General features: G+C 33.4%; 1 protein-coding gene across 1 annotated transcript; it reads left to right on the plus strand.

Annotated features, from left to right (window-relative positions):
- The first annotated feature begins 10,184 nt into the window (after positions 1 to 10,184).
- LOC106712725 (potassium channel subfamily K member 18-like) lies at positions 10,185 to 16,186 on the plus strand. The gene is made up of 10 exons (XM_045683251.1): positions 10,185 to 10,381; positions 11,569 to 11,716; positions 12,647 to 12,783; positions 14,109 to 14,210; positions 14,297 to 14,400; positions 14,527 to 14,642; positions 14,875 to 15,048; positions 15,218 to 15,307; positions 15,423 to 15,552; positions 15,978 to 16,186. The coding sequence occupies exons 1-10, from the start codon at positions 10,261 to 10,263 to the stop codon at positions 16,044 to 16,046; spliced, it is 1,191 nt and encodes a 396-aa protein (XP_045539207.1). The 5' UTR covers positions 10,185 to 10,260; the 3' UTR covers positions 16,047 to 16,186.
- The last annotated feature ends 394 nt before the right edge of the window (positions 16,187 to 16,580 follow it).

Below are 16,580 nucleotides of genomic sequence, written 5' to 3' on the forward strand. Positions count from 1 at the left end.
ATTTTATTCACATTAAAACTGGTTTTCATTTATTTAACATCACTTTTTTAGAACAAGACTTTGTTATAAAATCAACATAAGGTTCGAAAACACTTTACTCTTAATACAATAATTGTTATACGTGAGACGCAAAATCGATTAAAAAAGATAAACTCTGCGTTGAATAGCAATCAAAATAATCGAGTGTGCATTACTCTTCAACGTCGTACCTAAAATACAACTAAACTTTGTTGCAGACAAAAATGTTTATTTTAATGTTGGAGTTTAAAGACAACAAAAAACATAAAAAAAATAGTTTATGGTTCATTTGAAAAAGCGTACAAATAGGATTTTTTTGTCATTGCGTAGATAAGAAACAAACAATGAAAAATAAATTTAAAAATTCGAAAGACGAAATGTGCACGCAATAAACGTTCCTCAAAAACAAAAGGGATTTAGGTGTTTATTACCGTCGTTTGTTTTTTTGGGGCTTCTTCATATTCTACGAAAAATAATTTTAACAACAACAAAAATATGAACAAAGGATCAAATGGACAGCCGCACAGAGAATGCGATTACGAACTCAATGGATTTATGGCAACAACCCTTCTAATGGTCGGGGATGCACGTGCGCTGCGCAAAGACAATAGCGAAGATAATTTGTTTGTTTACAAAAAAAAGTATACGACAAAACGAGAAAGAATGAGGAAAAAGATAAAATAATTGTTAGTGAAATAATGTTAAACTGTGTTATACTAAATTTAATATATGAAATGTCGCCACAAGTGACCTTTACAAAAAGACATCGATTTTTTTACGTATATCGAAAGTTTATTTTAAAATTAATCGAATGTCGTTGAAAATAATTCAAAACATATTCTTACTAATTAACTATAACGATTTTATAGGTGATAAGAAAGAGAGAAGACATCACCCGCGATCGGTTGTTTTCGTTATGTCGTGTAACTTATGCTCTATACACTGAGAGTAATTTAACTTGATTTAACATATAACAATAGATCGGACGATAGATCATTAGATGATAGAAGTTATCGAAGGCATCTCAGTTGTATAGTTTGATGCGTTGAGATGTATCACTGGATTGGTTTTATAGTTTATTTATCAATGTTATAATAAGTTTCCTCTGATGTTAGAAGTTTTATTAATAAATCTATATTAATAAATAAAAAGTACGTGAAAAATGATAAGTCTGTTCGTGGGCCCTTAGCTAAAATAAAATAAAAAAATATTACCAAATTATACATAAAATTAAATTTTCAGTTGTTGGAGTATGAGCAAATGAATATCCGGGTGCAAATAGTAACAGATAAATGTAAATACTGCACAAAAGTTTTGATTGTTTTCTTTTGAATATTATCACATGTCTTACTGTTTAATAGAAAATTTATGTTGTCTAAATTTAGTTAGCTCTCTAATTCCGTGACGTCGAATTGTCGATAAAAAAATTGACTGAAAAAGTCAATTGTCCATCATTGTCAGTGTAGTATATAAGTGTGTGTAACTAGTGCATGCTATGTCATTATTATGGTACAGGCATTAGTACATCGCTCCTATTGTCTAAATTATATTTTAGTATATTATATAACTAAACTATAGATAGGATTAGCGATCGCCCGAGATTTCGTAAGCGCAGTAAAAAAATAGCCTAAGTTCTATTGAAAGTCTCGACAAAATAGGTCCATACGATTCGGAGATTATTCATATGGCCATTTCCCGCTTGCGCCTTATACTCGTAATATAAACAAAAATTAACTTTAACTGTTAACTTTAACTTGCGTTAAATTTTCGTAAATTAAACGCTTTAACAATTAACGAAGTTAAATTTTTATTTAACGAATTAACGATTAACGAAGTTAACTTTTTGATTAACTGTGCCCACCTATGGCGATATGTTTCTGATCATTTTATAAATTAATATTTGATTCAGTTTTTGTGTTGTGATTAGCTAAACTTATTAAAACAAACACTGAGATTTATCATCTCCCTGGCCTTTTCCCACTCACGTGGAGTTGCGGTCAGTACAAAAGGTTTTATAAACCTTAAAGTTTTGGCTTAAGTTTTTACGGCCGGCCGCCTGCCTGTTACTAACCCTACTTGGGAGGAATATCTTAAAATTAAATGTAATATAAACTACATAATTCAAAATTACTTTTAAAAATACACCAAAAATAAAAATTCGTAAGAAAAAATTATAAATAGAAAAACATTAAGTTCTCGTCGCTAGTAGTTACTGATTCCCGTATACTTCAGTGGTACTGTTATTCTTAACCACCTCTATATTCTATCTATATATAAAAGAAAGTCGTGTTAGTTATACTATTTATAACTGAAGAACGGCTGAATCGATTTAACTGAAAATTGGTGGGCAGGTAGCTTAGAACCAGGTAACGGATATAGGATAATTTTTACCCCGTTTTCTATTTTTTATTCCGCGCGGACGGAGTCGCGGGTAAAAGCTAGTTCTTGATAATTGTCTTGCATTGGTGTTTCAAAACTTTATTCACATGCTTCATTAAGATTAATAGAGATTAATTACACAAATACAACAGCAATTATCGAGTTTTTTTTTTATTTTTTTTAAATCAATAACCAAAAAATATAAACGAACAAACTTTGCCTATCGATTGCATACATTCGTTCACGCACTGTGATTGTATTAAATGATAAAAAAGCCATTTCCCAAGACGCAAGTAGGGCAGAGACAGATGGCGCTAGTGATCCGAATCCAACAAATTTAATACTACTGACAATATCGGGTACATAAATTTTACGTGTTTGCACAACTTTTTAGTTTGTCGTTCTCTTTGTTACGTGACTAAGAAAACAAAGAGTTTGCTTACGTTTTAAAATCAAAATCCTTTTGACTATTAAAAAAATCGATTTAAAAAAAAACATGCATCCTTAACACAGATTAACTTAATTTTAGTAACATTTATTTAACACCGGCATCAAAAAAAAAATCTTAAGATGTGATGTGATACATTAAGTAAGAGAATCTGGAAAAGTTACTCTTACTGTCTACCCCATTTAAAGCAAGCTTATATTTCCTTTAGAGCAATAGCGTTCAGATCCAGGCGAGTGGTACAGAAATACATTGACTCGGGAGCGTACAATAAAAACTAAAACTGATTCGTCGCTACCGAAGTCGCGCGGTTAATATTAGAACTAGACAGGTCAAAGATTAAGGCAAAGACTAGTCTGATTATAACACTTTCCTTTAGATTTATCTTATTAATTGGTGAGTCTCTGTGAACGTTATATCTGTACAATAATAATATTACTCCACTTGGATCTAGAACTAGAATCTAGAACATCGACAAGGAAACGAAAGCTGTGCCAAATTATCTGAGCTTAGAGAAATTTTTGTTTACATTACTTATCATTAGATCGGAATCTTGTCATATGAATTACACTTTCGTTATGGGATAGCTCTTATGGTGAAAGTTTTGTACAATACACGTTTGTAACGTGAATTAAAAATCGTTGATGGTACGTAAGGATGGGAAGGGGAAGTGGGTTTAGTGGACATTCAGGACGAAATCTTTTAACTTCATGCAGATAATAGGTATAAAAAGTAGAGCGCATACTACACTATCAGTCTATAATATTTTTAATCTATGATAACTCATGAACCAAGTTCTGTCCAGCTGGTTAGTCGAATCGTGCGCACCCCGACGCACGAACATTTGCCAACTGGATTTACATTCATTGTCAGTCTATTCTTACAGTACTTCAGTTTTAATTTTAAATTGTATGTTAATTGTTATATTTGTTTGATAATAGTGTTGTTCTTGAACTTAATGTAGTGTGGAAAGTGATTTAGAAAGCTTTTGTTGTTATAATTGAAAATGTTCCGTTCGACTGTGGTGAGTAAAATTTATGTAATAAATTTTAAATTGATATTTGCTGTGGAAAGTGTCATAACTTTAGTGATTAGGTATTCAGTCGTTGGCTCTCAAATAGATCGGCAACTATCAAAGTTAAACAAATTTTTCAAATTTGCACATCACTATTAATAAATATTAAACAAATGAATTCACAAACAATTCTTTTGTTTTTAAATGTTTGTTTTATTTTAACGTGATCGTTTGAGCGTGATAACGGCAAAATCTACGCACCTTATGGGCTAAGAAAGTGCTTAGATATACAAACGGTCAAGATTAATTTTTTTTATTTTAAAGCAACGACCAAAACCAATAAAATGCGTACATGCTACATGATGGATGAGGTATTCGCAATTGATGTAGATCGTAATTTCACGATAGCACTTAGAAACACGCATTTATAATAAACGGAAGCTTACAATAAATTCGAGTATTGGTTAATCTACACATATACACAACTGTAACCCAGAGGGGTAGGCAGAGATCACGGATCACCATTTGGTGTGGCCAAATCAACCTCCGCAATCCACTTTTCGCCATTTCGGAATAGAACGTGACGGGTGGCGAGCTGCGTCTTCTCTCCCGGGTATTCACACATGTACGGGTTGCATCATGATGTTTTCCTTCACCGTACGAACATCCGATAAATGTACATATGTAAATCGAAAATCGAAAAACACATTGGTACATGGCGGGATTCGAACCCAGGACCTGCAGATTGCAAGTCAAGTGCTTAATCCCTGAACCACCTACGCTCGTGGTTAATCTAATCTTACTAATATTATAAACTAGCTTTTACCCGCGACTCCGTCCGCGCGGAATAAAAAAAAAAAAGAAAACTGGGTAAAAATTATCCTATGTCCGTTTCCTGGTTCTAAGCTACCTGCCCACAAATTTTCAGTCAAATCGATTCAGCCGTTCTTGAGTTATAAATAGTGTAACTAACACGACTTTCTTTTATATATATAGATAGATGTGAATGTTTAATGTTCATTTGCAACTAAATTATATAAAAATAAATACGACTAATTAAATTGAACATGTGAATAGCAAGCATTTAGTTGTCATGTCAAGTTAATTTACTGCTCACATAAATCACATCGACCGCATCCATTGTTTGGTTTTACTTTCCGCTCACAGTTTTAATTACTGCTCACTATGTTTATATATCTTGATTCGTTTACGATATCTTCATCTATTTTGAAACATCTTAATATATATAAATCTCGTGTCACAATGTTTGTCCTCAATGGACTCCTAAACCACTTAACCGATTATAATAAAATTCGCACACCATGTGCAGTTCGATCCAACTTGAGAGATAGGATAGTTTAAATCTCAAATTATAGTCGCAATTTTAATTTATTGCTAATTATTTGTCTGTTATTATTTGACAGTCACAATTATCTGTTAACTCCAAATTATTCTAACAGATGTCGATACCTTTCGACTGGGTTGAGTAAGTAATCAATAGATGGCGCTGCTATGGTAAATCTACGAACGTGTCATATTAGCTTATTAACTGCGCGCGGACGGAGTCGCGGGCGACAGCTAGTAGTATATAATTCTGTTTTATATATTTACGTAGACCAATGATAAATTACTTTGCCAGTAGGTATGACATTTTGTAGGTGTATTTTTACCCCGTCTGAATCGGAAAGTTAATGTTTTTTCGCAGAAGTAAGTTGTTATGTGGGTTTGTGGTTAGAAGATGATCTGATTTTGACGAGGTGGTCATAAAGTAGTCGCATTTTTTTGGGTTTTTCAATTGACGTGTAATAATGTTTGTCATTGTGATCTGATGTAATCTAAACAGCTTTAAAGTCAGAGGTTTCTTTCGATTTATATTTTTACTAGTAATATAATTAAGGCACAGTCAAGATAATTAATAAAATTTATGAACATCACGAACTGATTAACATTCAATATACGTAGCAAATCTAATATTTCCTTCGTGTATGTTCAGGCGCCGGACATTAAAAATAATAAATCCTTAGTTAATAGAAAGAGGATCTTTAAAAGATATTTAATTAATTTATTGTAATTAGCCATAAAAGTTTAAAGCGTTTTTTACCGTTCGGATACACGTAGTTACAGATGTTAAAATTGCAAAATCTTTTAGATTTACGATCGGTTTTGTTGATGAAAACCTTGCCAACTGGTTTAGTTTAAGAGACGTAGAAACTATTAAAGGTTTCAACTGTAATGAACGCATTTTGTGCCTAGTAACGTATTCTTGGTTTTAAAAACTGGAAAACGTGGAATGAGCTATAAAGTTTATACGCATTGACATCATATTCGTTTCTGAACTTTAAGATGTATTAAAGTCAAATGTAATGGTTTTCAAATTGAATGATTGTTTCTAAAACATAAAAGTCTTTCTACAAAAGCGTCAAGATGTACCAATTTTCTAGTTATTTAGAACTTAGAACTTAGATATCAACTCAAGCCGTTCGTACACAGGGCGATGATCTTCAAAAACTGGCGATTTTAGTAGGCTTTTTTTTTAGGCTTTTTTTTTTAAGGTGGCAAACGAGCAAACGGTCACCTGGATTCGCCGCAATAGCGAGACGACCGTTGCCCATAGACATCCGCAAATGCAGATGTGTTGCCTACCTTTAATCAACGGAGAAAAGTACGCACAGAAAGAGGATATTTCTCCTTCCTATGCGTCCCCATTTCCGCCAAATCCACTTCCCCTTCCCATCCTTTCCTATAAAGAAAAGGATGGGAAGGGAAAGAGGACAAAAATTAGGCCTATCAAAAGCGACGTACGCAATGCAGTGTCATAGAGACAAGTGACATTTCTATTTATAATTATTAAAGCTAGTCGCTTGCAACCTGTTTGCTAAGATCACCCTGTGAATATAATATTAGATTAGAAGATTTATGTTGCCTTGTGTACGAAAGGCATTAGGAACACGTCAACATAATGTTACTGCGAGTTTCTAGTGCTTTGACATTTCTAATAACACATATTTACCTTCTCCGGGCTACCCGAGAAACTATGCGCTTGGATTGCCAGCTATTTGGAGGTGTAAAGCACCAAGGTTGTCGGCGCATGAACCCAAACAAATTAATGCTTGTATCTGGTTGTGTACGTCCAGTCTTAATAGTCCAGTTTTATATGCTCATAGTTTTCTTTAGCTCTTCGTCTTCGTTATGACGTCATAATTGACGTCATCGACATATGTCCAGCAGCCGTCATAAAAGCGTGCTCTATAATTTTATTAACGCGACTACGAAATCGCTTCACTATTTTGTTTAGACTCGTTATATTCTGATTGAAATAGCCTTTCTTTGATGCTGAGATATATTATTGAATATTTTTAAATATAGTTTTATGTTTTACTAGCTATCGCCCGCGACTATATCCGAGCGGAATTAAAGAAAACACTTTTTTAATAGCCTATGTGTTCTTCCAAACAATGCTCTACATCAATGCCCAATTCTGTCTCGATTGTCTGTGCAGTTTGTGGTATTTTTAATTCGACGGACAAAATAAGTGTCAAAATTATAAGAATACAATATTTTGTTTTTTTTTCTTACAGTTCTTTAATTTTTTTTTTACCTACTCTGTCATACAACATATTTCACGATGTTAGGTAGAGTTGAAGTGTTAACAAAATCATTTTATATTAGCATACAAAAATAGAGAGAGAACAAGAAATAGAGACAAAATAAACGTATTTATACTAGTTTCACAGCAGTTAACGGTTAGTATACTCATAGATTGTTGTTGAACGTTGTCTCAACGTTTTATGCTCGCCTGGTACTAACACGTAGGGATCAGGTGAGTTTGGCTCATGCATTCTCCGTTTATTTTTAGACCGAAATACAGACTATTACTGTTTTACGTACCAATAAACGTTCCGTTCGGGAATCGAACCTTGGTTTTGTGACATAAACATATTTATTACCAGTAACAACGTAGACATCCGCTTTCGTAACTAATCTTATGGCGGCCATGTTTTTAAGTCTCCAGTGTTGCAATACGGAGGAGGAGACGTATAAAAAGAAAATATTTCCCCTTACATCTATCGAATCCACTTGCCAATCCCATCCTTTCTTCATAAGAAAAAGGCGGTAAGCAAAAGAGGACTAAAATTCAGCCTCCGGACGCACACTAGTCAGACGAAACGCGGATTTAAACTTGAAGCCTGTATCCTGCATGATCGTCGTATTCAACCGGGCATTTTTGTGCCACAGATGTTGCTTTCGTTGTACCTAAATACTGCGCTGAATTTTGCGCATACTCTTTCACATAATACGTCCATATTTACTTATGTCTTCTATCCCTGTCATTCTCTATGTTAAAAGAATAGATAATAAAAAACTTGAGAGGTGTGTTGGGACACCCGGATGGAACGAAGTTCCTTTCGATTAATTAGTGAAGGAACCAATGTTTATTCTATGAATAAAAAACTTAAGTCTTCACAAGAAGTACATTTTATTTCTATGAATTTTCGTTATATATTGTCACGTCGTTGCCATGGTTACTATAGCAAAAAGTGTCGTGACAACTTTTCGTAAGAATTTTTTCCGTCTAGCCCCCTTTCACAACGCGCGATAAGGAACTTCGTTCCAATAATTTATTTATACATGTGTTAGTACAGTGGAAAGGGTGGCGAGACGTGGGTTGTGTGTCGCATCTATTGAAGTATTATATCAAAGCGAATGTCATATAACTAATATATTAAGTACCCCTTTGATGTTTATCACTCCTTTTGATTGATACGAACATATTATTATGACTTTAATCAAGATTAATCAAAGGGAATTATTTGAATGGAGCTCTAAAATGCCACATTTTGTTTTGAAGTGGTATATGAGAATCTTTTCGAATAATATATTTTACGTAAAGTACAAAGTACATGATTTATCACAGAAAGGTACTACCGAATAAATAATTTGAGAGAATTTTTTCAAAAGTTTTGTACATTTTTATGACTCATTTCGCGCTGAATTAAAAGAATCATATTTAGTAAACTGTGTGTTATTTTAGACTATGCTCTACATTAATGACAAATTTCATCGATATCAGTAGAGACGTTTCGGAGATACCTTCAAATAAATATCCATCCAAACATTCGCATTTATAATATTAGTAATATGTATAGTACGCTTACGTAAGAATAATATTATCAAGTGGTAACAAGAGCGTAGGAGTTTCAATTCGTAAATCTGTTAACTATAGATATGAATTAAAATGTAATCTATATATATAAAAGAAAGTCGTGTTAGTTACACCATTTATAACTCAAGAACGGCTGAATCGATTTGACTGAAAATTGGTGGGCAGGTAGCTTAGAACCAGGAAACGGACATAGGATAATTTTTACTCCGTTTTCTATTTTTTTTTATGCCGCGCGGACGGAGTCGCGGGTAAAAGCTAGTTAATTATAATGTTGTATAGGTTGCTGCTCGCATCATAAGACACAGTCCAGATTTGGCGACAGGGTCGTACAAACAAAGCAATGTAATACACTTCGTTGTAAGCAGTCGTATAAATAAATTGATGTTACATTTTATATATTATTCTTGAAACTGTTCCAATCGAAAGCGAATGTTTCAACTATTTTGTTTACATAAATTTAATTTAGATAAAGGTGGCAACATTTTGAACAGAGAAATATGTTGTTCTACGTATATATCTACGAGTATAAATTATAATTTAAAAATTTTATAAACCAAAAATTATATTGACGTTGAAAGTTTCAGGCGTTAAAGAATTTCTAGCACCGGAAACGATCATTTTTCATCGAGATTCATTGCCAGTAAATTATATTCTAAATTCAAAATTTAAAAAAAAAGAAGGAAATATAAAATTAGTTCAAGAGCACTATCTGGATAATATTGTGTAGACAGATTTACGAATGGCTATGTTATGTTTATGAAATTATTACCCAACTATTAATTTTGATAATTTATAACCCTTTACATATCACTTGTTTTTTTATTTACTTGCTTTCCTATCGAACTTACGATGTATATGAACTAGGGAATATGAGTTCTTTAGTAAAGAATTTTTAACAGATTTGTGAGGACCAAAACTCACTTTAATACTGTTGAAAAAAATATATTTCGATTATGAGTAAGTAGATAGTACCTAACTACTACTCTTGGGAATGATATGATAACTAATGGGGTTGCCATAAAAATAATGCTCAAAGCATTTGTTCCATTAACGAAATGTGTTTGTGATAAATAGTTTGTGAATAGTAGCCAACCGTGTGTGAAATTCCAGGATTCAGTAAGGAAAATAACTCAATGTGTACTTACATTTCAGAAGTATGTGGTCAAATACCGTCGGAGATAGTGTGCAGGTTTGAACAATGCGGCCGTTTCTCTGGCCGTAAGTCAGGATGGTTGGTGTATGATGCCGCGACGCAGGCGCCGCCTAGCCTCCCGCATCAGGAACTACGTGAGGAGTCTGCTAGCATTCCTCTTCAGCAATATCGGCTTGATTGTACTCGTGGTTGGATATACTGTAGCTGGTAAGAACATTTGTATAAATAATTCAAAGTCCAAGCATTTCTTAAGAATTGAAGTACTTTATTTCTTTCTTTTTGCTTTTGCTCAGCTCCTAAGAGTCATAGTTTTATATATATAATATAAATATCTTGTTACCTTCTTTGATATTTAAAATAACAAATACGAAAATATTTTTCCAAATCAGTTATGTAGTATTTCAGATTAATACGTACAAACTTTTTTTTTCTATTAGACGTTTAGACGTTTTAATTCAACTGACGGACTATGTACAAAAAACATTATCACTTCTTATTATTTATATAACTATGTGAAATTTATAAAACAAATCCGATTGCTTTACTATTCTTGAAATTGAAAATGTACAAAGCTTTTTTTGACTATTTCAAATAATATCGCTGTTAATTATTTTATTTATATAATTTGTATTAGGAGCTATATTTTGTTTCCGGGGCCTTTGTCTAAATTTTAGACGTCAATTTGCTTTCAAATCAAAGTCAAAAGGCGAACTGAGTTAATTATCAAGTCCCTTTTACACTGGTCGCGACGTCGATTTCACTCTGTTTGGAAAACTATATGTCTTTGTAAATTATATGACCCTATTCTCTTGCAATATATCCATTTACTAATAATTTTAGAAACATAAATAGATAAAAAATAATATTAAGCCTGCTGAATGTATCTACTGGTTACGGCTGTACTCGGACTCGTACTCTTAAGGATATTTCTCTGCACTTTGAGACATCTTTAGTGACCATAAAATGACCCCTGATGTGACTATTTAAAAGTTTAGAAGTAAATAATGTTGCTAAAATTTCATTACAAAGCAACACCCTAAAAGCATATATCGACGCTGGAAAGCATAAACGCTGTAACCCTTGAAATCGCGAATATGTTTTTCACACGTTAATAATTTCAACCATTATCAAATGATAATGATTTTATTATAGGTTAGCACAAACTACACAACATTGCTAAATACCGCATGCTTGTAGGCGTATCAGCTCACGAGTTATCATTTTTTGGCTCTCCTGTAAAGTTCATACTTTCGGGGTTACAGCGTTTACGCTTTCCAGCGTCGATATTATTTTTTAAATTAACCACTACTAAATAGTAGTCGTAAAAAATGGTAATTCTTTTATGGATAGTCTCTTCTACATAGATGCATTTATTATTGTGTGTAATTTTCCAGGAGCATTCATGTTCCAAGCCATTGAAGGTGCGAGCGAGATAGAGCGCGTTAACAATATGACGTTAGAAAGGAACAACACGGCTCAGTACCTCTGGCAGAATGTCACATTAGCACTTAATCTATTCAATGAGACTGCTTTAAAATACAGGTAAGAATCATATCTTACTAATATTATAAACTAGCTTTTACCCGCGACTTCGTCCGCGCGGAATAAAAATAATGCACACAGGATAAAAAAGTTCCTATGTCCGTCTCCTAGCTCTAAGCTACCTCCCCATCAATTTTCAGCTAAATCAGTTCGACCGATCTTGAGTTATAAATAGTGTAACTAACACGACTTTCTTTTATATATATAGATAGATGGGAAAGTTACGATGGATGGATAGATGTTTTTTAGCTGAAATTTAGCACAGATGAGGAAAATAATCTGGAAGAAAACATAGTCTACTAATTAAGTGTTTTTTTTAAAGCGTCAAAGTTGGAGCCCCAATAGCCTAATGGCTATAAGTACAGACTACAGATCACGCGGTCGATTGCTGTGAACCATCTCCTAGCTAGTCCTAACCTTGTCCTAGCTTAGATGGAATGGTTGTAATAAAATACATATAATTAAAAAATGTGTTAATAATTCACTAAAATTTATTAATATATTTTAAACCATATATCTATAGCGCCTACTTATCGACAACATTTTTGGAACGAAGTTCCTTATCGCACGTTGTGAAAGGGGGCTAGACGGAAAAAATTCTTACGAAAAGTTGTCACGACACTTTTTGCTATAAGTATGTTAACGACGAATGAGCGCTACTTCACCATGGCAACGACGTGACAATATATAACGAAAATTCATAGAAATAAAATGTACTTCTTGTGAAGACTTAAGTTTTTATTTCATAGAATAAACATTGGTTCCTTCACTAATTAATCGAAAGGAACTTCGTTCCATCCGGGTGTCCCATGACACCTCTCAAGTTTTTTTATTCTTTTATTTTTTTCTAGTTTAAAATGTAACAGGTTAAGTGTGACTATAAAATTGCATCATCGCTTATTGAAATTTATAAAGTATTCAATGTTACAGGTTAAACATAGAACTAAGTAAGTATCAGAGCAAAATAGTGTCCGCGGTCCGTAACGGATGGGATGGCGGCCGGTCATCGCGGCAGTGGAGTTTCTCATCTGCATTTCTTTATTCCCTCACTGTCATAACCAGCATAGGTAATGTACCAACATATTCAATTGAAACATTAAAAAATATACCTTAAAAACGATCAGTTAAGTATCACAGTGCCTTTTAACACGTTCTTAGCACCTAACCTTCAATCATCATCAGCTCATTATAAATCTCCACTGAGGTGTTCGGAGCCTGCAATAAGTTTGGGGTGACTGGCATAGTTTACCACGCTGACCCAGTGCGGGTTGCTTGACTTCACACGTATCTTTATCATGTAAAAACATCGGATAAATGTACATATGTAAATCGTAAAACACATTAGTAAATGACGGGATTCGAGCCTAGGATTTGCAGATTATAAATCAAGTGCTTAACCTTTAAGTTACCGACATTCAACCTTTAATAATAGTTACAATATCTTGCGCCAGGTAAACGATCAAATTTGATGTCAAAGTTTGATCAAAAAATTCATCAAACATTAAAACAATGGATAAAATTAAACACAGAGATATAAAATAATTTAATAAAGATGTAAAATGTAATTAAAGTAAATATAATAATAATAAATAATAATAAACTTTTATTGCCATTGAAATTAACAAAGTTTTAAAACACAATGATTCACAATATTCAGTGATGGCAAAAGGGGTGGCTCAGCTTCGCCAACACCGGTAAGGATACAGTGTCGAGCTGGTTTTCAGCCATCCCCTCTTCCCAAGATGATAAAGGGAGAATAGATAGTCGATGGTCGCTGTACACAAGTTAAAAAAAAAAAAACTTAAGAAAAAAGCAAATATTGTTTTCTATTACAAAGTTTTTTTTGGTGATGTTGAAGTAAGACGATTTTAAAACAATAAGTTGTTAGATAGCCACTTTTAGTTATTTGAATCCTTGAAAGCTCTAGATCCAAGGCCAATAATTAGGTTACTTGTAAGATTGAAGCTACGACCCCAAGGGCGGCGAGTGATTCCATCGTCCCGCTGGAAATTATATTGAATTCGCTTCGGTCGGAGTGCGCCAATCACTCAGATTTCAATTTGTAACTGATTGAATAACAAATTGTGTTACATGATCAATTTACATACCGTTAATGTCAGGTGATATTTAAGGTCATGTCTAAATTTTTATCCGACTGACAAGAGGTATGTTAATTCTCTTACGATCTCCTGTAGTCTAAACAATTGAACAAATTTTGACAACTGAGGTGTAATTCGATACTAATTTATGTGAAATGTTAAGGGGTTAATGGGGTTCATTGCTAAGATAAGATCTCTGATGGATTTTCGGCTTTCTATACTTCTTGTGTTTCCTAGCATTATAACAGCCTAATATTTGGCTTAAAATATTAATAATTGCCTATTTTATTCAGGTTATGGCCATTTAAGTCCTCGGACCAGTTGGGGTAAAGTGTTGACTATATTCTACGCATTGCTGGGAATGCCTCTTTTTCTTTTATATGTCACCAATGTTGGTAAGTTTTTAATTCATTGAGTATGCTGTTTTCCGATATTTTGTAGATATTGGCTAACAAAATATATTAACTCAATCTATTTTCAGGTCAATTGTTGGCACGTTGGTTCAAATGTTTGTATGCGTTGGTGTGTTTGTGTCGGGGATGTCCAGGGTTTGCGAGACGAAGAGTGGTTCGGTTGCGTACTCAGGTATTATTTTGTTTTTTCTAGCCAGAGAAGAGTAGTGTAGAGTCTAGAAAATAGTAGTTCTTTTGTTTTTTGTCGTCTTTTATTTCATTATTTCTTAAGGAACCTTGAATATTTATTGTGTCGTAGTTGGAGACCAGCGAAGCGGAGAGTATAGAATGTCCTGAAGGTTGGAGGCATCGGGTATCAGAGTCTGACGTCACCCCAGATTATCGGATACCACCGTATCCTATATATCATCAAAGGTATTGTAATGATTCTAAATTAATGTATTTAAATCTAAAAGAAGAGAAATTCTTGTTTTCAATATTCGAAGACAATAAAAAACTAAAAGAAAAAAAAAACTGATCACAAGCGTGCAGTCAGAATGAAAAGTTTTCTAAATACTGCTTTAGAAATAAATCACGTTCTGACTAATTATTCTCTCTTAGAAGTCATTCTTCATTCTCATAGTAATTCCTCATTTGTAATTCAAAGGAGGTTGGACATGAGAAGACTGGCACATCCTCTGGACGCACGGTACCCTCATGACCGCGGCTGGTCGGAGCCTGCGTATAGGGTTGAGAGTGAGGCTAGTGACTTCAGTTATGTCACCTTCGACGCTCAGACGATCACCGTGCCGATTAGTGTCTGTGTAGCAGTTATGGTCGGGTGAGTTAAATATGGCGGAGAATTTTTTTTTTGTTGCTTTATTTTAACTTAAATTTATTATTCCATTTGATTTCTGAATCAATGATACTCGTATGATACTATTATTTGTAATTTTTACGTGTGTATTTAAAAATTCGAATTTTTTATTAACTAATGTAATTTTTACCAGATATATTATGTTTGGATCGATGATATTCGGTCTTTGGGAGAAATGGGACCAGTTGGATGGAGCTTATTTTTGTTTTATTTCCTTGAGCAGGTAATTCATTTTTCAATCCATTCTCAATGATTACTTGCATTTTTTTTTAATTTTGTGAGTAAAACTTGAGATTACTTCTGAAGTTACAATATTAAAAGGTTGTTTGTTCTTCTAGCATTGGTTTCGGTGACTTTGTGCCTGGTGAGCGAGTCTATACGCCCCGTATTGAAACCTCTTTTATTGTGTGTTCGCTCTACCTGATGTTGGGGATAGCTCTCGGGGCCATGTGCTTTAATCTGATGCAGGTATGATGTCATTATCTCAACAAAAATATGTGATAGACTCTAGAGCCTACCATTTTTTGATCCTATCGTGTTTAAATTCATTGTAGTTTGTAAAAACCTTGAATATAGTAAGAGATAAATGGATGGTTTAAGTTACATATAAATAAATTATTTAATTAAACAATTTAACAGTAAGCCGCACTCAGAATCGTTCTTAAGTGTAGTAGTATATGAAGTGTCTATTAAAGTGTAAAAAATGATTTGCGGTTCGAGATTTATCCAAATTAAAATTGCTTGACTTTTATAAACTGCGGTGTAGGTGCAACATATTAAATTTTAGAAAATCTCCGGTTTTTCTGGTAAATTCTTAATTCGTCTACTATTTTACTTTAGTATTTTACTAATGGGTTATTCTTTTACTCATTTTATATGTATTTGTGTTGCAGGAGCAAGTGATACATTACTTCGCGGGTATGAAGCGGGCGCTCAAACGAATTTGCCGCTGCAAGAGATGACAACTCATTTGTTCTGTTTCCCCTCTGGGATGTATGCATGTTGCAGTCAAAGTTAGAATTTATTACGCGAAGTGTCTAGAATTTTTGATGTGATTGATGATATTATTTTTTTTTTGTTAATTAAATTGAGTGAAACTAAATTTTGCGGCTACAAATGTTATTTAACTATATATTACTGCGTGAACTTTTACATAGTGACTGATTTCGTATTTTGACTGTAACAAATTGTAAATATGTTATATTACTATAGTTATTAGAATAGAAAATTCAATTTTATTTTATTAGAATTATATTATTTGAAATAAAGACGTTAAGATTTGTAAAATGTTTTATTTGTATGAATCAATTAAGGACAATAATACAAAATTGTTTGTATATCCTCAACAAGGATATTTGACCCGGTGGGTATCAGTCACACTAAATTAAGACAGACCACTAGCGCCCTCCTGTTAATGTACAAGTCACAAGATCCTTTTTTACTGTAGCTGTCATATCTTTGTTTTTCTTTCATGCTATTTTCTACGTCCATGTAGA

The sequence above is a fragment of the Papilio machaon genome, chromosome 21 (genome assembly GCF_912999745.1).
Source record: "Papilio machaon chromosome 21, ilPapMach1.1, whole genome shotgun sequence".
Lineage (NCBI taxonomy): Eukaryota > Metazoa > Arthropoda > Insecta > Lepidoptera > Papilionidae > Papilio > Papilio machaon.

Excerpts from the sequence above, each read along its gene's own strand:
- LOC106712725 (XM_045683251.1), top strand. The coding sequence starts at position 10,261 with ATGATGCCGCGACGCAGGCGCCGCCTAGCCTCCCGCATCAGGAACTAC. Across the intron at positions 14,211-14,296 it reads TTTATATGTCACCAATGTTG|GTCAATTGTTGGCACGTTGG; the intron begins GTAAGTTTTTAA and ends ATCTATTTTCAG. Across the intron at positions 14,643-14,874 it reads TATCCTATATATCATCAAAG|GAGGTTGGACATGAGAAGAC; the intron begins GTATTGTAATGA and ends TGTAATTCAAAG.